Source organism: Anopheles bellator, chromosome 2, assembly GCF_943735745.2.
Source record: "Anopheles bellator chromosome 2, idAnoBellAS_SP24_06.2, whole genome shotgun sequence".
Lineage (NCBI taxonomy): Eukaryota > Metazoa > Arthropoda > Insecta > Diptera > Culicidae > Anopheles > Anopheles bellator.
This window is the reverse complement of record NC_071286.1, coordinates 56,322,579-56,339,300: the sequence shown is the minus strand read 5'-3', so window position 1 is coordinate 56,339,300 and position 16,722 is coordinate 56,322,579. Positions and strand designations below refer to the sequence as shown.

The window sequence follows — 16,722 nt, the reverse complement described above, 5'->3', positions numbered from 1 at the left end:
CTCCTTTTTCAGATACAAGACTCATCGTTAGGTGGCTCCTCGGACGATGAAGACCTACTAGGTGTACTGAGAGGACCCAGTTCATTCGCCAATGCCTTCCTATACGTAGGTTTAGGTACCATAGCAATTGGTTTAGTGATAGCATTCGTCGGCACCGGCGAGAAAGGATTCAAGACGGTTGAACTAAGACTAATCGGACCATCGTTAATTGGTGGGTATCCCCACAGGAACCCGACATCGACCACCCGGAACTAACCACGGTACCCTGTTCTCGGCCCTACTCTTGCAGGTCTCGGCTTACTTTGTTGTACATTGCGTATCCTGTTTTGTATATGTCCATCTCACTGTATATCATCTAGCCGTAGAGCACGGGAGAAGAAAAACGCCAAGATAGACGCAGATCATAGAACTTCCCTGTTACGAGGTGACAGTAAACGAGTATCGATAGCACGCGGACCTCACATACCGGTAACACGGCCCTTTTCCGCTAGTTGACACCGTGCTATCTATAACAGTTATTATTATTTTCTTTTGGTCCAACCACCCAGACTAAACAGCCTCAGATATATCCCAAATCCATCGTAAAAGCCAAAACGTACGAAGGTGTGGAGGCGCTGAGGCAAATCGCGACCACCTCGCTGTTCCTGCAGAACGAGCAGAAAGTGTCGTCCAACCGGATCGTTCCTATCATCAAAGAGCCAGAGAAGCTGGAAGGTAAGCGCTGGGTGACCCCTGGATAAAACTCGACCTCACTCGCCCCCGTTCATTTGCTTGCCCGCCCAGAACCGCCTTTAGAGTTGAAAAGGATCGATGGCCGGCGAGATGATGCGTCGATCGTGAGCATATCGGACGGCGAGGACGACTCACACCGACGGCAGCGTCCGGGGTCTCACGGGGACACGCAGGTTATCGATCTGACGGGCGAAGACCAGGACCAGGATGAGCTGTCGCACTCGCCCGGTAGCGCCGGCACTAGCCACCAGCGGAAGGACAGTAAACTGCGTCGACAGCGGACCTCGGTCCATCAGCAGAAACCCGGCCGTGAGCTGCAAAGCTCGGCGTACGGCGGATCCAGCGGAACCAGCGACGGTTCCAATCTGCTCATGGAAACGTCGCTCATGATCATCGGACCGACGCCGGTCAATTCGCCGACCAAGTCGGTGACGCCTGCGGTCCACTCCACCTCACTCACCGTGCCCCTGCCGGCGAATGGGTCCGCTGGGTTGGGTGCGGCCGCGAAGCTGGGTGTAGCGCCGGCCACCGTCACCGTTTCCGGCCACTTGTTGACCCTTCCGGCGGCCAGCCTAGCAGCCGGTAGCACCCCGCTGCCGGGACAGCTGTCCCCACTGCCGTCGACGTCGTACCTGGCGTCATCGATGGCCGGCTACCGGACCTCGGCCAGCTCGATACCGGGCGCCTCGTCACCGTTGCCTGGCTTTATCGCTTCACCGCACTACAACAGCAGCAGCAGTAGCAGTAGCAACTACATCTTCTCGCCTCCGCCCTTCACGCAGCACGAGCCGATCACGCGCGGTACCAACACGATCACGACCGCGTCCTCGTTGCTGCAGGCACCACCACCAACACCAGCGAATACCACCAAAACCGAACCGGAACTAGTGTTAAGTCCATCGAAGCTAGGACAGTAGTACTGTAGGAACCAAACTTTTCACCGCTAGAGAAGCCAACATACCCCACAACAGTCCCAATCGCTGCTCCCTTCGGCTGTGGTCACGATGGGACAGTGTTAAGGGCAAGCATCCCAGAAACAAGCAGGCAGGCAGAGTGTCGCACGTGTCGCTAGGTCCCTCCCCACACGTTCCCGCATCGTAACCCGGTGATGTCTATTGGTTTGTACGCTTCCCGATCGCTTTTGAAGTATTCTTCACGCCATGGCTTACGCGGCTGCGACAACCGTTTCTCGCGCAGATGATGTGTCTCTAGTGTCTAGCTCTACATATCGCCATCGGATTGTATGAACAGTATATAGTGTAGAGATATATTTTTAACGTGTAACATCATTGAAACAAACTTCTCGGTCGCCTTCTGTATACTAAACTGATTGAAAGGGTAGTCTGCTATTTTGCTATTACCTTACCGTAGAATGTCCCTTAGGTGAGCGCGGAATGGGTCCAGCCAGCCAGCCAGCCAGCCAGCCAGCAGGCACTGTGGTTCGGTATTCGTGAAGGAAAGTCGGGAACGTTCGGTATTGGGCCTGGCCAGACCTTGCTGGCGCCAGGATTTCAGGAAGGCCCACGAGGCGATCGTTGACCGGCGTAATCCCAAATCTCTTCGGAACATAGCACTGTGGAACTCTCTCAACCTGTAGGATATCAATCCTAATTTCTGCCCAGCCGTTAAGCTTTTGAGTACCGAAACCAGAACAAGAAAGCATCTAACGGTCCTATCGGCTAAAGATCCTGGCCAGACCTTCAGAGTTGGAACACATTCCACAATACTACTTCCACATTTGTCAAATGTCTATTAAGGTAAGGAAAAGGATCTTGGAACGAACCGGCGGGGCTTACAGAAGAAATCAAAACATAATAAGCGCAACTATTACAAAACCTCTGACCACATGGCTAGAATCAGAGAAGGACAGAGAGAGAGAGAGAGAGGGAGAGTGACAAAGTGATGAATGAAAGATTGAGTGAGAAAGAAACGAATAAACACTAATTATCGTAGCCACGGTGGCGCTGGACAGCGCCGGTATAATTTGTTTCGCAGATTATAACGTACCCGTTACGTTCCGATGCACAATAGGAGTTGATTATAAATTTGTTGAAGCGTCTGTAAAAGATTTAACAAAAGTATATACTTACACCATGGGCCAAGAGCAAACATATTCATTGTTAACTAAGTTTAGAAGTCTTTATTGAACTCGTTCTGCAACTAAAACAACATGCATACAATATACCACTTTCTGCAGCTATAAGGTGCCGAGACACACATACACACACCAAACACAATGAAAAACCATACTGACAATTATACAACACAACAACAAAGAATAACGAAACAGTAGTAGCACACAGCGCATAGCTAAACAGCGGAATGGAAAAGGGAATGTCCAGTTCAGCCTGCAAAGAAATGGAAACAAACCAAAGTGTTGATGGAAGCACATACACTAAACATCAGAAAAACATACAAACCATGAACTCTTTAGTGCTGGTTATTAGGGTGTAACCGCTGGACATCGTTCTTTTCGCATCGATTATCAAAAGGATGAATAAAATCTTTAATTGAGATACCGAACAACCTGTACATATGCGAATACTTTCAAGTATAACCACATTAAAAATGGCCGCAGCCAAGAACGGGCCAAGAAACTCAAAGTGACGCTTGAACCGCAAAAACTTCTTGAAAACGTAATAGAGATTATAAGATCGTGAGTTCTGTAACAGATTACTTTTTCGATTGCTTTCACTGCATTCGCGTTGAGAAGTGCTCAGTTAGCGCCAGTTTTGCAATACCAAACCACACTCATTTCCAATCTGTAGATAACATCTAAAGAATTTGGGACAAAAATGGTAACAGCTAGAACAATGGACCGATGGTTCAAAACAATGGCATACAATCGGAAACCCCGGACATTCGAAGTCGATGTCCCTCGATGAGATGCTGTTCAAAGTTTTGCTAAGACAAAAACCCATAACACCGCATCCATTGGAACTTTATCAAACAGATGGCAAACGGATTTGACTGCAAGATGTAGCACGAAATTTAAAACGCACTCACTTGCCGAAGAAGGTACTCCTCGACATTCTACAACGTAAATCAGCTATGCAGAAGGTGCACTTCGAAAGCCGGGGCGAGGCAAGTACTTACAGCAAAAATATACAAATTCTCACTACCACCGGGAGCACCAGGAAAAAAAATATGGGCATTGTAATGCAATCCATCTGGTGAGTAGAGAGTATCGCCCACAATCAATCGTCTGCAATCGGTTTTGCTATTACTGAGAGAGGTTGGGCTAGAAAAACTTGCGCATTTTGAGAGAACAAAACAAACAGGCAAACTACTACATCTCAAGATCTAAAAAAGCAGCAAAATTTAAAGCAAAACAGAACATGTGGACATGTTGAATAGCAAACAAAATGCATAATGTTGCGGTGAAACTGAACTGAAGTTATTGAAGAAGAAACGCAGCAAAAGTTTAACACGTAGACAAGAGCAACAAGTGGAAACATGAAATGAGCTAATAAACGGAAGAGAAGTTAATAAGAAACCATTCGGTGTGTTTGTTTTTTTAAATTATCATTGCATTTAAATTACATTCATTAATATCATCCCTCCCAGGCTTCCCTCGCAAAGAGAGTGCTTGTTGTGGCAAGGATCTACGAGGTGTGTTCAAAAAGTATCGCGACTTTTGAATTTTCGCGGGCTACGTAAATCAGATTTTCGAACTTTTGGTGGCGTTTGGTTGCTACACATGTCAGTGATTTATGGTAAAATGTTCGGCCATATTGAGTAAAAAAAATTAAGTGACCGATTGAAATGAAACTTCACATACGTTCATTTGAAGAGTGTACCAATGTAACAAAAAAATCTGGCTCGAAGCAGCGCTCTCTGTTACCGACCATACGAACTTATTGAACAGCCTAGTACGTTACGGCTTGTATGGCATTAAACGTAAACCATCAGAAACTGCTACATTGAAATTATGCCAAGAGATAATGTTTAAATGGTTCTTTTCAGTCATGGAGTTTTCCGCACTCCTTGGTTCTTTATTGCCTGCTGCTATTCCTCTACGCCAAACCATTCAAAATAAAGTGTGCACAGGTTTGTATTTTTCCAAAATCAAATAACGTTTTTGTAGATTCAATAGTTTTTCAACAAATGTGAATCGTGTAAATAGTTATATTTTTAAGTGCTTTTTAGTTTTACTGTGAAAGCTAAATATTTGATTGTATGCTTAGCAAGTTGCATGTTTTGTGTTCTGATACCACCATTTATTTAACATTAACATTCTGCCCGTATTTTTCTGTCGCAAATCAAACATTGTTATCTAGAGCAACGATGCAACCCTGCCATCTGCCATTGTTTAATAACAGTGAATTCAAAATTTCTTTCGTAACTGTCGACAGCGTGAAACGTCAGAATTGAGCTGTCAGAATGTTGCGCCAACGCTTCGCGAAACCGATTTGCCGCATCGTTCCGGTTTTGAATTAAGCCTTTTTTGCGTCGTAATTGCATCTGTGCTAATTGTTTTCTGTTCCGAAGTTGTTATTGTCACCGCTAGTACGGATCCTAGAATGTCGAAGGCTCAGAAAGGCACCCAGCCTGTGGACAAAGCGCAAGCCGACATCCGCCAACTCATGGGAACAATTCGGATGAAGACTGCAAATCCAACAGTGCCGCAACAGAGCGTTGCTCCATCAGCAAAAGAAAAGCCCGTCGCCCGCAGGCCCATCATCTACGATAGCCCTTCGGCAAATCCGCCGCCAATCGCTACCGTCCGCGATCCTGGAAATGGCAATTCGTACGCCCGTGAACTATTCTTCGACCACACCAATGTTTCCCGCGTAGTGGAAGGCAAAATGCTCGGCCGCAGTGAAAGTTCGAAGGAGAAGTATGCGAACACAATGTACGAAACGTACGTGTCCCAGCCGTCGCTACGCATCCGTGAACCACTGCATCAAATTTCGTTCGACACAAGGTATCACGAAGGTCTGTTTCGGATGGCACAAACAATGCCTCTAAACAGCGCGGAACAGTTCACTGCCTACCGGAGCAAGCTAAGGGGTGCTGGCGTGAAGCAACTCTGCTTTGTCGACATGACGCAGAATAACTGCGTGCTGGACGATCAAAACGAAATAGTAGCAAAAGTAAAATCACGGTTCAACAACTGGTCCGCCAAACTGAACAAGCTGACCGAATATCTTACGCGATCGCAGCGTATTCGCGAGAAAAAGAGGAACCGTGAACGTGAGATGCTGCGTAAGGCGGTGCTGGAAGACTCGAACCTGCAGAGCATAAATAGCGGTATGTTGCAGAATGTACAGGCAAAATTGATCGACGAGCTGTTACTTCCTAGCGAACACGGAGTGCTACCAATTTTGCGTCACTTTCAGTTCAACGAAGATTCATTGAATCGACGTTACAAAACTGGAAAATACCTTTCAAAGAGACCGTTACCAGCTCATGTCGCTATTTTCGCCAACAGTGGCAGACCGAGTTCAAGAGAAGTTAGCTTGAATTCTTCTATCGTTTCTGATATCAGCATTAATGCATCAGCATCACGCACCAGTTTGGTTAACCAAACTGAAAATGTTGGCGTGAATCAACCGTCTGAGATGGCGCCGAGAGAGAGTGCGCCGACTACATCGAAAAATGTGCTAATGGGAATTGAACCATTGCAGCAGAGATCAGTCCTTTCTGTAAGTTGTGGCACACCAAAAGCAACTACAACCGTCGATCGTCGCCTCAATTCCCAAAGCCCAGCTAGAAAAGCACAGGAAAATAGACCAAACAATGAGTCCACGTCTCAAACGACCCCAGTAGAAACTAATGTTGCCGCACCGAACACGGAAGCGGACAGAGTTTGCGGTAAACCTCGCAGTTATTTCACACTACGGTTCATGAAACAGAACACTAACGTTTACGATTTGCTTCAAACATTTTATCAGTCACTGCAAGGCGTCAAGTTGAGCGACGCTGAGTTGGAGACATTCGTAGTGAAGTATTACAAGAAATTCCGTAACTTGTTCGCGGCGAACCAATTACCACAGGGCTTACGTTTGTTGACAGCAGAAGAACGAGCACAGCGAGCGCACCAACGGAAATCGGAAACTAGTGCGGCTCGAAAGGAAACAGTAGAGCAGAGTCTTGAAACAACCCGGTCTCGGCAATCGCCTGACAATTCTACTGTTTGCCCACCACCACCGAAAAGACATTGCCCGCAAACTAAACCCCTTCCGTCGCGAAAAAGACCCATCGTTTACGCTGAAGATTCACTGAACGACAATGAACTGGTTATTACTGACCCTACTACTAACCCCGTGGCTACACAAGAATTAGAAACACCCGATTCGATGAACTTTCTACCGACGATTTGTTCCACACAAAATACGGATAACCTCACCCTGCACGTGGAGGCGGGTCAAGGCCCTGTTCCCGGTGACGAACACACATATGCTAACATATTGCCGGCCAGCATGGAAACGTTGCCTATGGAAACCTGCGTCCCGATCGTAACCGCGATCAAAACGGAGAGTACGAATGAGCCAATAAAGGTCGAACCAAACACCCAATCAGAAAACAATACCTCGGGCTACGAAGAATACGTTCAAGTGATCAGCCAACCGGAGGAGGAGATTATCGAAATTGATGATACATGTTCAGAGTCAATCATTGACTATGCTCCAACGACAGATTCAACTAGCTTCCGGTTACTCACGAATGCACTGTTCCGGCCACCGGAAAACGCTGCCGGCTTGTCGCAGGGTAGGTAATGTCCTTTTGCAGTCGTTACACGCTGTTATCGGTATTATCACTTCTATTTTTTTCATTTTAGCAGACAAAATTTGAATGTTCCTGAATCATCCCTTTCGCTAGATCTTCACTACTTGACATCGATTCATAAGCGGAAGCGTCGAAGATATGAACAACTTCCTTTCCGATTAACGTCGCACACACCTCTTGGCCATGATCCTCACCAACGCTTCGAATTTCTAACACAATTGAGCATTGCCTCGTTCCGGTACACCAGTCGCCCCATCCGTTGGACACACTGTAACGATCTGCAGCAAAATAGGCTCACGGTGAATATACACCACCGCGTATCCGGTCATTACTCCGTCAGCGTGTGCGATCAAGACGTTCGGGTACTGCTGGGTCTTCCGGAGGGCGGTCGAAGCTGGAATGCTTTGGTGGCCGCCCTGCGACACACCGAACGGTTTCGTTATGGGGCTAAAGAACCGACGGATGAGTACTATCGGCAGCCGTTCGTAGAGAAAGTACTGAGGCTTTACCTTGATAGCGTTCCAGTGTGTACGGGAGATGGTGGCACGATGCTCGTTCTAGACGAAAGATCTCTTTCAAACAGTGATCTGGGTGCCTGTGCTTTGCGTCTAGAAGAGTTCGACTACTATCAGCACTCAGGAAGAAATCGTGCCAAAGCCGCCGCGAATGTTGACAACTTGGCTAGGTACTTATTACCGGATGTTGCAGAAAAAATGAAGGATTGGAAGAGCAAACATCTTTCGCCGTGAAAATGGAAGTCGATGGTTGTATGGTTTTTTGTTTTACAATATACTAATAAGTGTCAACAAAATTCGTAAAGATGAATCGTTGATTTTTTAAACTGTGTCATATCGAAATAAAAAAAACTCTTTGTTCTAATGATATGTAAATGTAAATGTTGTAACTCAGAAAGAAATGCTTGGTTCTCCACGTAATAAACGTAGAAAAATAAAAGTTTACAAACGGAAAACCAATAGATTTTCGGAGCTTGCTCTAAAGTTGAAATGCTGGCAACATAACAGCTGTGCGAAATCGGCAATGATGGGAGAGTCGATATGAAAAATTTATTCAACTATTAAATCATCTACCAGAAACTTCACGTCTCTTCTTGCTTTAATCCTAAGATCTGAACCACCAACCAATCCGTCCAATCTTTCACTAAAAGCTAAACACAACAATTTCGATTCCAACACATTCACATCATTAACATGTTCGCTGTGCGCACTTCCTCTAAAATAGTAGGCTTGAAGGACTACATTTTAACTGTTCTATCAAAAAAAGGACAATGATCGGAAAAATGTCCACGAAAGGTGACGGAATTACGTATTCACGTTGCTGAGTTTCCTGGTATTCAATCGTTATATTTCTTTCGCTCTTAAGGAAAATCAGCCGTAAGTTTTCGTTTGAATTCCATATGAGTAGCTTCAGCATTAATATAAAAGTAAAAGGCAGAAACGAAAATAACATGGTACTGTTTGAAGTTAAATGTAACTAATTCCTTTTGTTATAATAACGGGTGTAACTTTCAGTTTTTTCACACATCTCGAACTCATCGAACTCTGCACGTTTTAACCGTTTAGTTTTCGCTTGTTTAATCCACTTGCCACTAAACTTACCACTATGCAGCTCGTCGTAGTCGGCAAAGCTTTAGATTTTCATGATAAAATTCTGTACAATTCGTTAATTTAAATCACAAAGATGGTGATAACACCGCGAAAAAAACCACATGTCTAACGATAGGGCTACGTCTGAGCCGAGATTTGCTTTACTACGGCAAGGAGCATTTGCTTTGAAAAGTATTGAAAGAAAGAAAGAAGATAATTTCACAACCAAGTGGGTTCGAACAACAAAATAGAAAATAGAATTATAGTGACGAAGATTGAGCTGCACATTCAAGACAAACACAGATCACAACTACCTAAAGGGTGTTTTTGCCTACCAATCGACGAAGCCGGGCACTGGCCACCCTTACACCACGCACGTTTAATAGTCCAGAGCCCACTCGTTATCTTGCAGAAACGCGTCGACAACCTCCTTCATCGAGTAATTCGATATCAGCTGATCCTGCGTGAGCTTGACGCGCGTCACTGGATCGAAATGGCCAACACGTTGCAGGTGCTCCTCGATGTCTTTCCGCTCGTACGTCATGCCCGACGGCGTGATCACAGGGTCGACTAGCAGCTCGAAGCTAATCTTACCACACAGATAATCAGGTACTTCACGTTTCTGCAACAATCGCAACAGAAAAAGGAAGCCAAGGTTAGAGGTTAGTCAAGGAAGCTACAGTGCTTGACACGATCATTACCCTTCTTCTATCATCCACTTTAGCAAACATGTTGTTCAACTCAGTCATATGGTTTTCCTGTGTATCGGGAAGAAATTTGCATTAACATTTATAACCATCAGAAGGGCTGCTTGTAACTTGACTTTCACAACTCGCACTACTTACGCCATCCCGTTCGATCTCGCTGGCCTTCTCTTTGACCGTTTCCTCGTTGATTGTGTCGTCTAGCTTCAGTTTGGCCAAACGATTCTCCACATCCTCCGTAATGAGCCTTCAAGCGGGCAATGTACAGAGGAACATCATTGTAGGAAAGCATCTTTCACAACGGGAAAAAACACTGACCTGTTCAGATAAGTTTGCAGCTCTATTTCCTGGCATATTCGCTTCTCTTCCTGGATGTTCCAACGCTTTTTGCGCGCGAGCCGGAGCTGCGACGCGATGTCATCGCCAAAGTTTAGCTTTTGCTCCTTTGCCAGATCGTGTGTCCGCTGAAGATGCTTTATCGCTTCATCGTACGACTCGAGCTCCATTAGGCTGAGGCCGAGGAAAAAGTGTCCCTTCACTAGGTTTGGATCCATGTCGAGCGCACGCCGGCAGTCACTGCAGGCCGTCTCCCAGCGCTTCATCTTAATATGGCACAGCGCGCGGTTCGTAAAGTATGTGGCATTCGTGGAGTTTTTAATCTGGTATTTCAAAAGAATTAAAACAAGAAACAATATTTTACATTTTAACGTTCCACAGCCGTTACCAAAATGATGTAGCTGATCGAGTTCTTCTGAGCTGTTAAATTTTCAATTACAATTTTCGGCACTTCTGAGCGAAATATTTCATTAATTTCAGCCTTCCCAACAATGTTTTCAATAAATTGATCATGTTTATTTATGCAAGTACTATAGGAATGAATGCTATTGATTGCTTCAGTCCATACCAACGATACCAAAGTAGGTGTAAAATTGACGAACTATATTCATAACAGCTTGTATAGGTGAACCAGTGTCGCGTGACAGAATGTCGTTGTGCTTTATTAACCCGGAAGACGCTACGCGAAACTGGAACATCACATGACGGGTATATCCCACAGGGATATCAATTGGTATCGAAGGCGCAGGACGTGCAGCGGTGCTTAGATATTGTCGTAGGTCATTTTTCAACATTTCGGGACAAGCCGCCGAATATCATTTTTTTATGATATTCCCGAAGATGCGAACCCTCCAGAAAACGGATTCTTCAACGTGGGTCCTTAAAGTCAGCTGGCTCAAAGAAATCTAACGAATAGGTAGGAAGCGGACAGCATTGATTTCAGAAAACACGCCACTCACGCAAATAGTGTGACACCAGTCCCTAAACCAGCGCCTAATCCAATTACTCCGGGAACGGTTTCTGCGTTGGCAGAGGATTATGATGCTTCATTCATGAAACATAAATAACATCACAACTTATTATTCGTTCTCCGTGTGTCGTTTGTCTCCTGTAATGGATCCCGTCCAGGCCTAAATGAAATTAAAAATGACACAAATCTTGGCACTCTTCGATTCGAATGTTCGTCAAGCATTCAAAGGCGTTTCGTTTGGTTGCTTTAATACAGCCGAAAAAGCCCTGCTTTTTCACATAAAAGTGGCGAAAGAGTTGGACATTGGAACAGTTTCTTATCATCACTAACGCTCTATTCGATCCGTAAAGCCGATATCAACAATGCAATTCAACAATTAACACAACGCATATGCGGCCATCCCTTGCCCATTGCACGATCCTTACAGGCCGCCCTTGGCTAGATTCACCGTTCCAATGTTTACTGCTACCACCATCAGAGCTTCATTTCGGAAATGTGTGACCACCGCTACACGCACTGGTGGCATTCCTCATGACAGTCTAATTATAACCATTCTCGTAGTGGCCAGCACGTAGCGCACGATACCTCTGGAATGTCGCCCGTTTATCGACCAATTACACATTATCAAACGGATGGTGGTACTGATGCTTATCTGCTTTGATCTCGGTCAACATAACGTGAACATTGGTGGACATTTGGTTCAAAAAAATATGTTGGTCATGATGCCCACCCACTTTGTGGCACCATTTCTTCTGTCAACACACAAACACACGAAACGTGCGTTTTGGGCCAACCAACCATGGTATCGATAAAACGGTAACCTTGAAACGGGTTAAGAGCCTTGCGGAGTGACGGAGGGATCGTCGCCCCAAAACGGACCCTCCTTTGGGTTTCAGTATCTAACTCGTACACAAATTCTCGTATCATCATATCGTTCTTGCTCCGGGTGCCTATGTTATCTGCACCCGATTTGAGGCCTATTTTTGGAGTCGCGTTATAGCTGTTGGAAAGTTTGCGCATCCGAGCGAATGCATGGACGAAACGCAAAAAACGAAACCTCCGCAAAATGCTTTTATTATCAACGCAAGCGCCTAGCACTGGCCCAAACAAACTGCCAACAAACGGGAGTGATTGACAGTGATTTGTGGTGCATCGGCGAAACACAATAACTGAACAAAAGATTTCGTAGGAAAGAAACAAAAAGTGCGTTACGACTATGGTTTAGTACAATAGATATCAAATCACTTCGTCAAGTGCTTCCGATAACGTTTTCTCTTATGTTAATACATACGATTGCTTTTGTGTACAGATTGGCGGCATCGTCATATTTGCGTGCGGAGAACAACCGATTGCCTTGATCCTTTAGCTCAACGTCCGAAAGATTGGCTGTCGTGTACATGTGTTTGCTCATCTTCTTCACTGTTTCCTAGCTTCTGAAGGAGCTCCGCTTTGCGTTCTCTGGCGAATCTGTAGCTTTTTTTTGTGTGCACAACTACGCAGTCTGCTGCTGTTATAGACCAAATCGGTCAGCAAGACTCGAGGGGGACGACGGCTCGTGTCCCCGCGGTACGGATCCGGTCTGCTTTCTAGCAGCCAACTTGGGTGTGACACTGGAATAAGAAAACCTCCTTCACCGACACCGTGACTGGAACACGTTTAATTTCGTTCACTAGCGTTTCCTTTCTCTGATAACCGTTCGTCTGAGAACAACACACGGACTATTTTTCTTATGTTTCGCCCACTTTTTCGCAATGCAACTGTCAACGAAATGTCGCTGCCTGACGAACGTTTATAATGCATACTTCAAATCTCCGAAGCTTGTGTAGTTGCTCACGCACAGGGTGGCTCAAGTCAGCGGATACTTGTGGAGAAAAAAACCGTGCAAGGCATTTATTTTGAACAGCTGATTCGACTATTCACTTGAAATTTCGTTCATACCACTGGCACATTTTCGTTCGCTGCTGATGAAGACGAAAGGCCGATGTTTTACAATAATTACCTACGGCCAACCCCTATTTTGAACTGTTTCTGCTCAAGCTCAACCGCATATCAAATCAAATCTGTTAATCTGTAAATCGAAGATGGTATCGCTGCGTGGAGAAAACGACTATCGTGCTGGTAAATGACTGCAGATGCGTTTTAAGTGCACTTTTACAATTTACATAGGATATATTATCAAAATTATGAATAAATATAACGTTGCTAATATAACGTATACTAAAAACGATGATTTTCTTCGATACGAAAATATGCAACTTTGGCGGCCGTCTTTCAATACAATATATTAAAGATGAAGATGAAAACTATATTACAGTCTTTCAAAATTCAGCCAGAATTGTGTTGTTGGAAATAGCAAGACTTTGCGCTGCATTAATTGCTTGTTACATCAAATCTTTTGATATGCGATATTTCCTACAGTACACAGCTTTTGTCCTTGAGCAGATAATTTTTATTAATTGAATAAATAAGGTCGAGATAGTATTTAAAAAGAAACATACATTGAATGACCGTTTCATACGATATTTTTATTACAGTTCCAATCCCTTCCCATGCATTATTTAACGTTTGTTGTGAAAGTGCGAAGGAATTCATATACATGCTTATTCTTCGCCGTCACGCAAGTCAAATGGAGGTCGCATCTTTTTTACAATTACATTACCCTCAAAGGAGATAAAACAGGGACAGAACGGAACAGAACCAAATCATTGCTGTTGTGCTCTACTTTCAGATTTTTCTTCTTAGCTAAAAGTTCCTTGATGAAAAATAGATTAAGAAAACCAAACAAATAATAGTTGTATTTTCCTACCGTTCCTCGCTTTCCACAGAACGACGCATTCTTTCACCTTCTCGGTCAATCCGTCATCTTCCCTTTATCTTATTGTATTACTGTAATTCGCTGTCGTATCCATGTGCTCACTCACCTTACCTATCTTGCTTGGTTCATTAACGAAAAGAGTTCAAAAAATTAGTAAATCTTGTAGAAAAATTGGAAACTAATCTTTAAAAGTCGTAAATCTTCTGTCTAACACGATAATCAGCACGTGCTATCACCAGCGCCCTGGTGATTCCACTTTCATGGTTGATAACAAAATATGAAGTAAAACTTTGGACACAGCCACGCAAATCTACCTCCCAAACAAGGAGTAGAAATCAACTTCGTGACGAACTTCAATTAGTCAACCTTTCGCCGTTCGTTCGGAGTTTGCGTTTACTGGTGACGGCTGTTGTTTTGAAATGGTCTTTTCTTGATAATGTGGAGGAATGAGATTTTTTTGGGTTGCTGTTTTGGGCAAAAGTTATAAACAGGAAGGCAAACTATAGGAAACAAAACAAGGTAGGCAATGGAGATGACCTTTCATGAACAATCTGGCGATCTTAGTATGCGTCCGTGGCTCACTGATGTCCGTGAGCACCTAGGTTGATCTGGTGCACCAACCGCTGGCCCCACCAGCCTTCTAGATCAAACGGTTTGAACCCGGGCAACCGTGGTTCAGGCGCACTATAGTAGTATTTTGGAGGATCCTGGGATCCGGTAGTTATCTAAAACGAATGGAAAACGGAAACGATAGGGAACGGGCAGAAAAATATGTCGTTGCTGGCCCAAATGTTCGAGCCAGCAGCGTGAAACCAGCAACCAATGTGAAGTGAACGTTGGTGTACTCGTACGCGAAATGTACTCAACGTTAGCGAGTAACTGGCACACGGTTTCGATGGAAACTTACACTATTCCAGGCTTCGTTTATGTATCGAATGAGCTCGTCATGCTGCGAGTGCTGCGATGGCGCTTGCTGATGGTCTGCAGCTGGCGAACTGCCGCCGTTGTTCAGTGCGCTAGCTGGCCCTAGACCGGAGGACTGTGACTGGTACGACGGCACGGACGACGAGTGGTTCTGTGAGGTCGCTAAATGCGCCTCCCGGTTGGAGCCAGTCTGCATTCCGCCAGGTCTCCGCATCATGCCCGGTGACATGGACATTGGGCCTTGTCGACTAATGAAAGAACCGCAAACAGAGGAAGAGACAAGGTTAGAGAAAGCGAGTCCCAAAGAGAGGCATTACCCGGGGAGAGATTGGAAAGCATCCAACGCGCCGATTGTAAACAAATCGACAAAACGAACACCGAGCAATAACAAAACCGTTCCAAAAGGGAAAACAGAAAATGTACACAACATTTTTGAGCACAAGGTCATTTGCACGCACAGAGGGGGGCAACCAGCGAAACCACCGCACTATGTGCACCGCCAACGATGATTGTTTTGTATAGACGGCTGCCAACGTATGCGGAAGTATGCGGTCCGCTGCTTGGTCTCTTTTGCCACTTTAACCTTTTCTTTGAACACATCCTCAATTCTTCGTTCTTGATTGGACTCTCACTTACCCTATGTTTCGGTCCATCCTTACTGGGTCGCTGCGGGTTCCTCCGCTGGCAAGGTGTTTGATGGTACCGGTTGGTCAGGGGTTCGTCAGGGGTTCGTCAGGGGTTGGCCACTTCACCCCAAATTCTTCGCCTCTTCGATCGGTGCTTTCGGATGCACAGCGAGCGGATTAATGGGTCGCGTAGTGTCGAAAGCGACAACGATTTCGACAGCGATTGCAATATCGTACGATTTCAATTGGAAATCGCGCCCTCCAAAAAGATGCCACCAGCGCTACTTTCGCACGGGTTTCCCGAGCCGTACACGAGACGCGCTACGTGGTTTTCTTTTTTTGCCTGAGCAAAACGAAAACGAAAATAAAACTCGAAAACGTTTCCTCCTTTTTCTGCTTTATCCTTTGCCTTCTTTGTTTTGACAGCGCATGAACGGAGATTCATTTGACAGCAAATGAACGCATTTTTCTAGTTCAAAAGAGCCATCTATTGAGAAAGAAGTATCCAACCCAGGAACTATTTCGTTTCGTGGATCGAATCCGTGGATGGAATCGTGGATCGTGGAAAATCGTGGATTGATAGAATATTTATTAGTCTATTTCTTCATCCAAACTGAAATCGATATTATCTTGGTTTCGGCGGCCGCTGAGCCTATGCAGCAAACAAACTCCAGCGCTGAGTTAGTTCATTTTGTAAAAATATAACAATGACAAGAAAATGCAATGCATAAAGAACGAAATGCATGAACATAAAATAAAAACACAATCATTAAGGTGTGTCCCATATGAAGAATCTATCTTTGCAGTCTTTTGTTTGAAAAAGAATCAGAATTCCGACGTGTCCCAAAACAGCTAACTTAGCCGCCGCCGCCAGGGTTTGCGTTTGACGTTTGAGCGTTTTCGATATAAATTTTAAACTGGCATACAATCAAGGATGAAATTAATTTCGAAACAGCGTTAAAAGGCTCGTCAGCGAAACGAAAAAGTAATGCGCTTCACGTAAAACATTATTTCGGTTCAAATAAAACAACCTAAGTCCGAAAACTCGTTCCATCCGTATTGTTTCCGTCGTCGAAATCCGTTTGCCGCCAACCGTTACAACGTATTGACGGCTGATGAGCGCGCCTTTCAAGTAGCCGGCGTCGGGCGGCTAACTAGATTGTTTGCCGCTTGCGGTATGTTTGCAGTTTCTTCACTGTCCATTCGCATCGAGTAGGCCATCAAGTAAGTATGTTCCTGTGCAATGGGCAATTATCATTTTGCAGTTCAGGGAAAGAAA

General features: G+C 44.9%; 4 protein-coding genes across 5 annotated transcripts in view; 2 read left to right on the top strand and 2 right to left on the bottom strand.

Moving 5' to 3' along the window:
* Positions 1 to 1,922, top strand: part of LOC131206957 (uncharacterized) — a 69,016-nt gene extending 67,094 nt beyond the window's left edge. Inside the window, exons 4-7 of the mRNA XM_058199562.1 lie at positions 13 to 211; positions 290 to 468; positions 549 to 714; positions 784 to 1,922. Of these exons, the coding sequence (XP_058055545.1) occupies positions 13 to 211; positions 290 to 468; positions 549 to 714; positions 784 to 1,649 (1,410 nt within the window). The 3' untranslated portion in view covers positions 1,650 to 1,922. The remainder of the gene's footprint in view (positions 1 to 12; positions 212 to 289; positions 469 to 548; positions 715 to 783) is intronic.
* A 3,651-nt stretch (positions 1,923 to 5,573) lies between these two features.
* LOC131210273 (uncharacterized) lies at positions 5,574 to 8,247 on the top strand. Of its 2 annotated transcripts, none has more exons than XM_058203497.1 (2): positions 5,574 to 7,450; positions 7,517 to 8,247. In XM_058203497.1, exons 1-2 carry the CDS (start codon positions 5,586 to 5,588, stop codon positions 8,211 to 8,213), a joined length of 2,562 nt encoding a protein of 853 aa, XP_058059480.1. In that variant the 5' UTR covers positions 5,574 to 5,585; the 3' UTR covers positions 8,214 to 8,247. The 2 variants fall into 2 exon arrangements, with proteins under 2 accessions (XP_058059480.1, XP_058059481.1); XM_058203498.1 differs by having other exon boundaries at positions 5,574 to 7,446; positions 7,517 to 7,628.
* Positions 8,248 to 8,513: 266 nt separating this feature from the next.
* LOC131208987 (E3 ubiquitin-protein ligase CHIP) lies at positions 8,514 to 12,799 on the bottom strand. The gene is made up of 5 exons (XM_058201940.1): positions 12,370 to 12,799; positions 10,091 to 10,431; positions 9,914 to 10,019; positions 9,770 to 9,826; positions 8,514 to 9,690 (listed from the first exon to the last, which is right to left on the bottom strand). The coding sequence occupies exons 1-5, from the start codon at positions 12,487 to 12,489 to the stop codon at positions 9,448 to 9,450; spliced, it is 867 nt and encodes a 288-aa protein (XP_058057923.1). The 5' UTR covers positions 12,490 to 12,799; the 3' UTR covers positions 8,514 to 9,447.
* A 791-nt stretch (positions 12,800 to 13,590) lies between these two features.
* LOC131209752 (MAPK regulated corepressor interacting protein 2) lies at positions 13,591 to 15,848 on the bottom strand. Its single transcript, XM_058202886.1, has 3 exons — positions 15,454 to 15,848; positions 14,801 to 15,065; positions 13,591 to 14,618 (listed from the first exon to the last, which is right to left on the bottom strand). The coding sequence occupies exons 1-3, from the start codon at positions 15,468 to 15,470 to the stop codon at positions 14,472 to 14,474; spliced, it is 429 nt and encodes a 142-aa protein (XP_058058869.1). The 5' UTR covers positions 15,471 to 15,848; the 3' UTR covers positions 13,591 to 14,471.
* Positions 15,849 to 16,722: the final 874 nt, after the last annotated feature.

Excerpts from the sequence above, each read along its gene's own strand:
- LOC131210273 (XM_058203497.1), top strand. The coding sequence starts at position 5,586 with ATGTACGAAACGTACGTGTCCCAGCCGTCGCTACGCATCCGTGAACCA. Across the intron at positions 7,451-7,516 it reads GCCGGCTTGTCGCAGGGTAG|CAGACAAAATTTGAATGTTC; the intron begins GTAATGTCCTTT and ends TTTTCATTTTAG.
- LOC131208987 (XM_058201940.1), bottom strand. The coding sequence starts at position 12,489 with ATGAGCAAACACATGTACACGACAGCCAATCTTTCGGACGTTGAGCTA. Across the intron at positions 9,827-9,913 it reads GCGAGATCGAACGGGATGGC|GAAAACCATATGACTGAGTT; the intron begins GTAAGTAGTGCG and ends CCCGATACACAG. Across the intron at positions 9,691-9,769 it reads AAGTGGATGATAGAAGAAGG|AAACGTGAAGTACCTGATTA; the intron begins GTAATGATCGTG and ends CGATTGTTGCAG.
- LOC131209752 (XM_058202886.1), bottom strand. Across the intron at positions 14,619-14,800 it reads TAAACGAAGCCTGGAATAGT|ATAACTACCGGATCCCAGGA; the intron begins GTAAGTTTCCAT and ends CATTCGTTTTAG.